The 11,004-nt window shown below is 38.5% G+C and overlaps 3 protein-coding genes across 3 annotated transcripts; 1 reads left to right on the forward strand and 2 right to left on the reverse strand.

Annotated features, from left to right (window-relative positions):
• Positions 1-200: 200 nt before the first annotated feature.
• LOC126798185 (actin-7) lies at positions 201-2,858 on the forward strand. The gene is made up of 5 exons (XM_050525069.1): positions 201-329; positions 1,150-1,220; positions 1,317-1,710; positions 1,798-2,411; positions 2,519-2,858. Exons 2-5 carry the CDS (start codon positions 1,161-1,163, stop codon positions 2,582-2,584), a joined length of 1,134 nt encoding a protein of 377 aa, XP_050381026.1. The 5' UTR covers positions 201-329; positions 1,150-1,160; the 3' UTR covers positions 2,585-2,858.
• A 561-nt stretch (positions 2,859-3,419) lies between these two features.
• Positions 3,420-4,462, reverse strand: LOC126798246 (stress-related protein-like). The gene has a single exon (XM_050525156.1). The coding sequence runs from the start codon at positions 4,367-4,369 to the stop codon at positions 3,731-3,733; it is 639 nt and encodes a 212-aa protein (XP_050381113.1). The 5' UTR covers positions 4,370-4,462; the 3' UTR covers positions 3,420-3,730.
• A 462-nt stretch (positions 4,463-4,924) lies between these two features.
• LOC126798224 (nifU-like protein 4, mitochondrial) lies at positions 4,925-9,696 on the reverse strand. Its single transcript, XM_050525119.1, has 6 exons — positions 9,352-9,696; positions 9,039-9,203; positions 7,067-7,242; positions 6,317-6,420; positions 6,079-6,190; positions 4,925-5,203 (listed from the first exon to the last, which is right to left on the reverse strand). The coding sequence occupies exons 1-6, from the start codon at positions 9,545-9,547 to the stop codon at positions 5,135-5,137; spliced, it is 822 nt and encodes a 273-aa protein (XP_050381076.1). The 5' UTR covers positions 9,548-9,696; the 3' UTR covers positions 4,925-5,134.
• Positions 9,697-11,004: the final 1,308 nt, after the last annotated feature.

Here is an 11,004-nt window from a genome sequence, read left to right on the forward strand (position 1 = left end):
CACTCTTTCTTTTCTGGTGGCCGAAATGATTCCCCCTCACACACACAAAAACATTTAATTTATTTCTTTCAGAAAAATAAATTTTATCCAAATAAAAATAAATAAAATGGAATATGTACATTTGGTCCGAATTTCATGTGCATGTGAAACCCGGGGGCTATATATATAGGCAACTCTTATTTCAAGCCACCCTAATTCTGCTTCATTTTCGAGTCCACTATCGTAGCCGTGAGGTCAGAGACAGCCCGAGCCTTCGTCACCTGAGGTCGGCTTGGTCTTCACCGCCGTCCGAGTCTTCGATCGTTTTCCTCTTCTTCTCACTTTTCAAGGTAATCGGAGCCGATCTCTCAGCTTACTTGTTTACTCTGTTGTGGAATTGTGCTAGATTTTGAAGTTCGTGGTTTGAATTTGAGAGCGATTTTGTGAATGAGAAGTAGTGGTTGTGTTTGATCTGGATGATTCTGTGGTGATTGTGCTGTGTGTGTGGTGATTGGAGCTAGATCTGGATTTAGGTTTGAATTTTATTGACCGATTGATTAATTTGAATAGGAGTTTGGAGATTTCGTTGTGTTGTGATTGTCTGATCGTCTGATCTGGCTTTAGTTTCTCTGGATCTATTGCTGTTGATTTTGTTTATTAGTAAATCGTTTAGATCTGTTTGCTTTGAAGAACTGTGGTTTTTCTTGAATGCTGTGGACTGTGTTTGATAGCTGCTTAGTGAAGTATTCGAGCTCCGATAGTGTAGATTTGAACTCATGCAAAGTGATTTCTGTTAATTAATCGAAACAAAGTAGGATTGGATTAAGTGATTCGGTGAAACATAGTGAGTAAGCATTTTGAAAGATAATGGTGAGTTTTGACGATGCGTTGCTGTAGTTTTAAAACTTAATTGAATCACTGATGTTTTGATTGATAAGTTGTTTTTAATGGAATGGCCTGCCTACATGTGTTTTTGTATGGTTTTCAATTAAAAACGTAGCCTAGTCAGATAGAATTTGATATGTTGGAGTGATTTGCTGTTAAATTCTATGATCTAAAATGCTGAATGGTCATTTGATTACTGAACAATGTGCTCAGTTTTGACAAATGTGTGACGTTGAACTGGAAATTTGTTTCCGTTGCACTAATGTCTTTACTTTCTTGCTTCAGGTCTGTAAAATATGGCAGATACCGAGGACATTCAGCCACTGGTGTGCGACAATGGTACTGGAATGGTGAAGGTAATTGTTATTTGACTCATTTCTTGTCCCATTTATGTTTTTATACCATCCTTATCATTGCTTGTCAACATCTTAAGTCGGCATTGTGTTGTGTAGGCTGGTTTCGCTGGTGATGATGCCCCCAGGGCTGTGTTTCCTAGTATTGTTGGTCGCCCACGACATACTGGTGTCATGGTTGGTATGGGTCAGAAGGATGCCTATGTTGGTGATGAGGCACAGTCCAAGAGAGGTATTCTTACTTTGAAATATCCCATTGAGCATGGTATAGTAAGCAACTGGGATGACATGGAGAAGATCTGGCATCATACTTTCTACAATGAGCTTCGTGTTGCTCCTGAAGAGCACCCAGTTCTTCTTACTGAGGCTCCTCTTAACCCCAAGGCTAACAGAGAAAAGATGACCCAGATCATGTTTGAGACCTTCAATGTGCCTGCTATGTATGTTGCCATCCAGGCCGTTCTCTCTCTGTATGCTAGTGGTCGTACAACTGGTTAGTATAGGCTATTTTCATTGGCTTTGTCTTAATTATCCTTGTCATCAAACTACTCTGGCATTGAAATGGCATTTCAATTTACAGGTATTGTGCTCGACTCTGGTGATGGTGTGAGTCACACTGTGCCAATCTACGAAGGTTATGCCCTCCCCCATGCCATTCTTCGTCTGGACCTTGCTGGACGTGACCTTACAGATTCCCTGATGAAGATTCTCACTGAAAGAGGGTACATGTTTACCACCACTGCTGAACGGGAAATTGTCCGTGACATGAAGGAGAAGCTTGCATATGTTGCCCTTGACTACGAACAAGAACTTGAGACCTCCAAGAGCAGTTCCTCAGTTGAGAAGAACTATGAGCTTCCTGACGGCCAAGTCATCACAATTGGAGCTGAGAGATTCAGGTGCCCAGAAGTCCTCTTCCAACCATCTCTCATTGGAATGGAAGCTGCTGGCATTCACGAGACTACCTACAACTCCATTATGAAGTGTGATGTGGATATCAGAAAGGACTTGTATGGTAACATTGTGCTCAGTGGAGGTTCAACTATGTTCCCTGGTATTGCAGACAGGATGAGCAAGGAAATCACTGCCCTTGCCCCAAGCAGCATGAAGATCAAGGTTGTGGCACCACCAGAGAGGAAGTACAGTGTCTGGATTGGAGGATCCATTCTTGCTTCCCTCAGTACCTTCCAACAGGTGTGTACTAATTCCCTTTGTACAACGTGTAATTATATCATGCAGTACAAAATCTTTGTTCATTGGTTTTGATTACTATAACTGACAAGCTTTTTTGTGTTGTTCAGATGTGGATTTCTAAGGGAGAGTACGACGAGTCTGGTCCATCCATTGTCCACAGGAAGTGCTTCTAAGTTCTACAAATGTTTTGGTGATGAGTTATTTTTTCAATTTAGTTGGATTTTCGTGTCAAGTGTCATGAAGGACGGGGTTTGTAGTGGAGAGTGATTGGGATGTTTTTTTCTGCCCTTTTTTCTTCTTTGTTCTATATTTGATGATCTTCTTTTCTTGGAAACATTAATATTACTAGTTCTGTTGTACTGAATGGTAGTGTCAGTTTGTGGTCATAAACTGCTATGGAAATTATATTTAAATACTGGCTTGAAAGCTTGAGAGGAATTTTGCTCCCGTGCTTGCTTGCTTGTTGTATTTGTTCGTCTTTGCTCTTGGTGGTTTTATTTATTTGGAGATTTTCAATTGTATGGTGTTGTATGCCCTCATGCTAGTTTAGGATTTTCTGTTTCTCACATGTTGAGAACCGAAGATAAGTTAGAGTAACCTCCTATTTGTGCTCCAACGATCGATGCCTCAAATTAATTGGGGCTGTTATCAACATCTCTCAGCCACATCATCTGGTCCGCTCAGATGTGACCTTCTATTGACGCCATAGAACTTGAAATGTGCTTCCCAGACCATGCAAGTGCGACATCATAAGTCTACCATCACCAAATGCTCCTTTTAGTTGCCATCCATATCCGAACAATATTTTGTCAATGATAAGACTTAAAGATGCAAGGAAGTGTAACTTTGGACTGATCAGTAACAAATATTTGTTTCTGTATTTTACTCGATGTTGCTTGGAGTAGGTTGCAAGCAAACCATAAGCAAAATCTATGTACAACTACCAAGAATGCGGACTGGACAGATGAGCATAGAAGAAATCTCTTAGCTTTGGAAGGGAGGCAGCGATCTGAAATCTAACTCGCATTTCCTTGTATCACCAGACTGATTGAGACTGATGGAAGGATATAAATGCAGACTTCCTAGTTCCGGCTGCTAGAGAGGTTTGGTTTACTAGCCGACAAACAAATGGTTACTTTCAAATTCAAAATATCAATGGTATTAGACTATTAGGTAATATGGAATTTTTCAAAGCATGATAACCATGTCCCTAATAACAATGGTCGCTACTCAAATAAAGGTTGAATAAACTGTTACAATGGGCCATAAAACATCACAAATTGTAAAACATAGGAAAAAGGCAGCAATGAAGTAAAGAATCACTGAACAGCTTCAGGCACATTCCCCCCAAAATCTTTGGCGAACTTCTCTGTTGGAATCAAAGGCATATAGGAGGCAACCCTGTACCCCTTCTCGGCGGCGCAACTCAGAGTGTGGTTGTACTTTTCAGAACAATATGCAGCAGTTGGTACAATGACTTCAGCCACCTTTGGTCCCCCGGGTAGCTCATTCAGCTTTCTCCAAGCACACACAGCACATTGCTTGGCTTTCGGTTCATACTTGGAGTACACCGACTTCGCCATACTTGTGCTCCTTTGCTTGAACTCCAGTGCAGCAGCTCGAGCTATTTCTGGTGCTTTCTGAGCAGTGTCTTCATAGGATGACGCCACCTTGGTCACAGATTCGTCGACCTTGCCATCAACGAAAGCGAGGAGGTCAGCCGGAAGAGCCTGGTACTTGTCATACACAGGTCCAGCAGCTGTCTTCAGAGCTCCCTCCGCAGACTCAATGCTGGTCCTCAAAGGACCGGATTTCTCCTTGGCATAACCATAAGCATTCGAGAGGTGGACCGCAGCGTGAAGTGCAGCCACTTGAACAAATTGCAGGTACTTGAGCTGCTGCTCTTCCACCCCCTCCGCCATCTGTTTTTGCTGCGTGGCTGAGTCCTCTTGAGCCATGCTTCTAGCTTCTCCTCGGTTGATTTCTTTGTGTTAGAACTAAAATGGCAGATAATGAGCAATGAAGGATGTATATTTCTCGATGTGAGTTGTGTTGGAGGGTTTAGGAAGACGATGATGTTTTTATAGGAGAAAGAGTCATGGAATTGAAACTTAGTTCTTAAGAATTAAGAAGGTTCGGCAGAAAACGAGCTGCCAAGGCCGCGTTTGTGAATTTCGCTAAACGAGGAAGTCGGTCAATGATGCAACGTTGTTGACTTACTCCAGATGAAGTACTATCGGGCTAAGTAACGAGTACGCGTTATAAAAGGATTTAATAACAAAATAAATGACAGCAAGAAAAAATAAAAACTAGAATAATACCATTTATTCTACAGACATCAGTTTTTTATGGTCTCAGTTGATACAGTATCGCATTTTATGGTCGCTCTTTCAATTTCTTGTGTTGTGTTCTTTCGAAGTGTTAGAGTTGCTCTAAACTGCATAACCAAGCAACACAAAGCAGAACACAGGAGCACGATAAATCCATAGTTCTTGGGTTAAAAAAAAAAGACCAGGAAAATTTTGGTTGATAAAGTAAAGCAGTTGTCATTCCCGTTTTACAGTTCAAAGCTCTAGATTTTTACTATCACATCAATAATTCTCATGAGTTACAAATAAATAAAATACAAACTTTATTTGCTACTGTACAGGATGCTACAGAATCCCTTTTGAGCTCACCACTTTAGCTTAAGTTATGCCTCCTTTGAACAAAATTATAAATCGCTACTCCACATGCCCTGTTAATGCTGCATCTTCTTCTTCATCATCATGTTCTTGCTCAACACCTTTGACCTGTAAATGCAGATATCTATGTCAGATGAGACAATCTTGAGCTAAAGAACTTGTTGGAGGAAAGCAACAATTGAATAAAATCAAAGATAGTAATAATCTGTACGTTGAACGAAGTGAGAAGTAAACTTTAAGGGAATGACAGATGAAATGTTGAGAATAAATTTGATGCACTTAGGGGAATCTAAGAGCTGAAAACCTGAGATCTTTGTAGACCAAATGATAAAATGGAAATTTGGACAAGAATATGGTAGCAACGCAAAACTGTTTCCTAGTTGAAATTACTATTTGGTAGCAATTCAGAGTCCGATTCTTTTACAGGCTAATGGGTAGGATTCTCCTTAAAATTCATAACTCAAGGACCGATGAACAGATTTCTTCTAGGCAATTACCTTTTTTTTTAAAATAAATTTTGTGCAAAGCAAATTAGACTGGGGAAGAGTAGCAAAGACATTCATTTATCACCATAGAGGTATCTTCGAATCATACTCTTATAATCTCTTACTTCTCTATTCTAAAATATTCTAGGAATACAAGTGAAAAGATGGATACTCCTCAGGAGAGAAGCACATTTTGACATCTCAGTGGGCATCTTTGAGCAATCATTCTACAGTCAACAAGATAGATAGATCATGGTTGGAGGAATTCTGCTTCACTGAGATGTTCCCTCTATAAGTCTTAGAAGGATAATTTCATAGATAAAGAATTTGACTATTCTCTACCTTTAATAAGTAATTGTATCGAAAGTTCTAAACCAATATAAGAAATGGTTATGTGTGTGCGCGCGCCCACAAACATCTACATTTAGTTACAGACAAACCTTTTAATTCAAAGATATTCACATTCTCCAGAATCAAAGCAAGGTTGTCATTTTTTACCTCAGGTATATAATGCATGAGCATATTTTCAATGCCAGATTTCAGGGTGACTGATGAGCTTGGGCAACCACTACACGCTCCTTGCATGCTCAGTTTTACTATTCCGGTTTCTCTATAGACAAATATAAGTTATATAAGAGATCCAGGTAGTCTCCCATATAAAAATAATAAAATTAAAAGAGCTGCCGCCAAAAACAGGAAGACTTCAAACAAATATGTTAAATGAAGGAAAACTTACGGATCAAATCCCCTATACTCAATGTCTCCACCGTCATCTTGCACTGATGGTCTGATACGAGTCTCCAATAATTCTTTAATCATGGCAACGACTTCGGAATCATCCTGCAACAGCAACCACAACTTGTTGATATCTTATTGTATTTATAAATGGGATTTAATGAGAAATTTCAGAAAACAGTGGAAAACACGGTTTTTATAAGGTCAAACATATCAAGTTCACCATGTTCAAATTTTCAAATTAAAATTTCTGCTTTATAGGCAGGTTCTGTGCATCAAAACCATCCCGGTGAATAACAGCACCAGCCCCTCATCAGTCATCACTAAGGTTTCTACAGAGTATTTGCAAAGTGGATGACTTTCTTTCATGTACTTCGAGTTATTGTATTAATAATTTAGTAACATAATATTCCACCAATCCGAGTAAGAAATAATGCTTTTAAAAAGAGAATGAAAATACGCCCCCATCCAGAAAAGAAAAAAGAGAAAGGGGGGGGGGGATGACACTCGATGTTATTGTAGGTTGTAGCTAAAACTCCCAGATACACACAACAACTGGGTGCATTAAGGTTGTACTGAGACAAGCATTTTGGAAAGTTGAGAAGGTAAAAAAGAAACATGTTACTTCATGTAACATATGATGAATCAATAAAAATTAATATCAGAGCAACAATATAACTCGGACCTGTTGACTCCGTCAATTAGCATAAAAACTTAAAATGCACTAACAGACATAACTTGTAGAACATACCTCATGAATAGCTGTGTCCTTTGCTGCTGCAGCTTTTGAGTCGAGAAAGAGTGGCTCCCCAGAAGCATAAAAGTCCATGATTGCTGCAAAGATTTCTGGCTTCAAAAGATCCCATGAAGTATCTTCTGACTTAGTTACAGTGACAAAATCTGATCCATAAAACACTCGAGTGACACCTGTATTGCAAGAAAACATGTTAAGTTTATTACATTAACATACAAAATGCCAAAATATAAATTTAAGACCAAAAGAAAGAACAAAAAAACTTTTGAACGCAACCTGAATCAACAAGAAGATTAGTTGGCAATAACCAGAAAATACTAGGGATCAATTTCGACAATTGGTCAAATTATAGACAGCATACTGTTGCTGGGTATCTTTGTGATTATAATTATATTATTTTGACTGGAGAATTACCTACATAGAAACACTGTCTATTCAACTTTAAAAGGAACTATCCTATCCTATCCTTACAAGCCGAACTTCTACCCAAATACACATAAAATGAACCCATAACCACCCCCTTTACTCAATTCTCACGTATGGTATTAAAAAGTTGCATTTCAAAATGAATCTCAAGTCATGCTCTGGAGATCTTCAGATGTAGTTTCTTTCTTATTTCTTCTTCCTTTGTACTTGAGAATAAAACACTCCTCTTGTTTGAAACCTTTTGGCCAACCATTGTATACTTGGAAAAAGTAGAAAAGTACCAGAAGAAGAAATAATAAGCTAAGTATAGAGAGTGGGGAAACGGTGGGTATAGGATTAAGGGACCCTGACCGATGACTTCTCAACTAAGCGCCATCTGATATTGGAGGATAAAAGACATGATTTTAATTAGAACTTAATGAATCAGCTACTTTAGTTTGTGTGTTGCTTGGGTGAGGTGGTATATAACTAAGCATAGATAATTACATGAGGCAACGCCGCAACACCTTGATTTATTAGTAAAAGAATCTTTTGCTAACCGAAGCCCCAAGGAACAAGTAAACAACATCAAAACAATGTGTATGCTCTAAAGAAAAGCATTGCTATAAAATTATTCAATTTAATTTCTATTTGCCAATGAGTATGGAAAATGTAAATGGTATGAAGTTGCTGGACAGTTGACATTATATTTTAGTTAGCACGTTAGGTTGATGGACTTTTAACTGAGGAGTGACTAACAAAAGAACAAGTAAAGATCATAAATTGATCGACAACCCAGTGAACTGTTTAAATCGGACACTGCAAAACAAAGTATAAATTTTCTTGAAGTTTTCTTCCTAAAAGGAAAAAGGAAGAGTATCCCTTCATTCTTGAAGTTGTTTTGGTTTATGGAAGGCATGTTGTTGCCCACCTATACTGTTCAGATGCAGTATTTACTATTTAGCAAGTGTCTTCAAATATCAACAGCGTAAAACTTAAAGCCTCACTTTACTCCAACAACTGAATTAAAAGTTCAAAATGCCCCTAGAAACTTTCTTATATGACCTGTACAAAAAAACAGATCGACTCTGATATCCTAAATGGCAGGGAGCAGATGGTATAACCGTCCAGAACTCCAATAGGGACCTCTGCATGCTCAAAAGACATGTCTTTCCATCTCTCAAAACAAACCATTTCCCATGCATCAAACACTCCCTCCTAACCCTAAACTCCATTAAGAAATCCCCTCCTGAAACAGTTATGAGCTCATCCTATTAAGGGCCAAACAAAACATCTAAGCACAGATGTGAAGTCAATAATGACCAGAAACTACATATAGGTGCAAGCTGTTAGCCGTAATCATCAATCATGTTAAAATAGGTCCTAGCAGTCCTAATAAAGGCAGTTTTCAATTACCAGTCAAATTAAAATAAACATAAACCGAAACAGTAGATTTTCAGATGCTCCTAATGCTAATATTTTCTAGTTCTAATCACAAAAACAGATACAAATCATACAAGAACGCATCATTAGTAATAATCACAACCAGCTACAACAATCATACCATCAATTCCATAAAGGGCTTTGGCCAGTGGGGAGTTCATTGCAGACCGAGCATTCGGAAAGTCAGCACTGCCAACTTCCATAACAGGCCTATCAGGGTAAAACATAAGTGATGCAGGATTCGGCGTCGACTGTGTTTGTATGAACATGCTTCTCTTCTGTTGCCCTGCACAAATTCAACACCAACCAATAAACCTTAAACTAAATTAACCTCAAACAAACCCATTTTGGCTTCAAACTAAATAACTGAATAAAAAGCTACAATCTTTATACCTTAAATCATTAAAGTTCAAACCTTTGATTGAGAAACTAACCTGAGAGAAGGCCCCATTTGGCAGAAGCGGAAGGAGAGCAATAGGGGGAGATGCGGCGACCCAAAAACGACGTCGTGGCGGGAGATAGGAAATAGGAGCGGCGACAGATGAAGCGGAAGGTGTTGGATTGTGTAGAACGTTGGAGTGTTTTGTGAGATGAAACACTGCGTCCGACCAATCTAGCTAAACCTCTCATCTTAACGAAGTGAAGAACTCGGGTTTTGTGTTTTGGTTTCTTCGGGTGTTTTGTGTTTGGGAAGAACTAGAAAGGCCTATGTTTTTTGCGGTGGTGCCCAAATGGCCAAATCCCATTTCCCCTCTCAAGCTCCATTTTTACTACATACAAGTGATACCAAGGACTACAATTTTCGGCACGGAAATTTCGACCTCCCGAAAAAAAAAAATATATATATATATATATATATATATATTCAAAGAAATATCAAAGAAATATCGATATTAATAAAATATATTAAAATAATTTACATGTGTTATATATTATAATGTACTAGATCTTATAAAAAGGCACTAAGTAGTGATGGCTAATGTGTTTTTGTTAGGGTTGGAAATTTCTGCTGATCAGAACTAGCCAACCGAGATACCAGCCAAACCACCATGATCGGTAACTGAACTCTCGATACCGCAATCCCGAACTGAAACAGTGTAGGTGGTACAGTAGTGGTACTGTATTTCGTAGAGTATGGTATTTCCGTACCGAAGTATTTCATACATAGATATCAGCCGTTAGATTTTAATGAATATATGTAATATTAGATCTGCACCGTTGATTTTTTCTAAACCCTAGCTCCCCCAATTAGGGTTTCTCATTTCTCTTTGCCTCCCTTTCGAACAATTGAACTAGTTTGAGACTGAGGACCTCTCCCAAAGCTCTTCTCTTCAAAATCAAAGGTCATCTCTCCAATTCTGGTGAGTTTTCTTTCATGGTTGCTGGTGTTATTGTCTCTACTATTCCAAATCGAATGAAAATGATGTTTGTCTGATCTGATAGATAATATGAAAAGATGAATCATTGAATTAGATACTATGAAATTATGAATTGGATCTGCCTTGTATGTAATTGTTTCAAATTGTATATGCTTTGTAATCATTGAATTAGATACTATGAGTCTTGAAGGTCTCTGTTATGATTGATTGCTTATGTGTTTGTGTATCATGGATTGATTGGATTCATGGTGTTTCTCTCTTATGCTTTTCTGAAATTCGTTTTTATTTTTTATTTTTAGCTATGGATTCAAACATTTCGCAGAGTGGAAGTATGAATGCTAGTAGCTCAGCCCCTTCTATCCCATATGCACCAAATGTAGAAACAGTAGTAGTCTTATATGAATCACTACCCCCTGTGTCTCCATTTAGTGCAGCACCACCTGAACCCGAACCACAAAATCTAAGATTTGAGCCTATTGTTGGGCAGAAAAGGAAACAACTTGTCAACAAAAGCCCTATTTGGGATACTTTTACTAGATGTAAGATCTCGAATTCTGAAATATTAGACCTAAGTTGGTGCACATGTAACTATTGTCATGAGAGTGTTGTGTTTAACGAAGAAAAATGGGACTAGTTCAATGTGGAATCATGCTAGGAAATGTCTTTTACACCCTAATTACGTGAACACCGATCCCAAACAGTCCAAGT

The sequence above is a fragment of the Argentina anserina genome, chromosome 1, assembly GCF_933775445.1.
Source record: "Argentina anserina chromosome 1, drPotAnse1.1, whole genome shotgun sequence".
Taxonomy (NCBI): Eukaryota; Viridiplantae; Streptophyta; class Magnoliopsida; order Rosales; family Rosaceae; genus Argentina; species Argentina anserina.

Bases quoted from the DNA above. Each gene is read 5' to 3' on its own strand.
- LOC126798224 (XM_050525119.1), bottom strand. From the start codon at position 9,547: ATGAGAGGTTTAGCTAGATTGGTCGGACGCAGTGTTTCATCTCACAAA. The intron at 6,421-7,066 runs GTATGTTCTACA...TTGCTGTTGCAG, and splicing joins AGGACACAGCTATTCATGAG to GATGATTCCGAAGTCGTTGC. The intron at 5,204-6,078 runs GTAAAAAATGAC...CTGCATTTACAG, and splicing joins TCATGCATTATATACCTGAG to GTCAAAGGTGTTGAGCAAGA.
- LOC126798246 (XM_050525156.1), bottom strand. From the start codon at position 4,369: ATGGCTCAAGAGGACTCAGCCACGCAGCAAAAACAGATGGCGGAGGGG.
- LOC126798185 (XM_050525069.1), top strand. From the start codon at position 1,161: ATGGCAGATACCGAGGACATTCAGCCACTGGTGTGCGACAATGGTACT. The intron at 1,221-1,316 runs GTAATTGTTATT...TGTGTTGTGTAG, and splicing joins ATGGTACTGGAATGGTGAAG to GCTGGTTTCGCTGGTGATGA. The intron at 1,711-1,797 runs GTTAGTATAGGC...TTCAATTTACAG, and splicing joins TGCTAGTGGTCGTACAACTG to GTATTGTGCTCGACTCTGGT.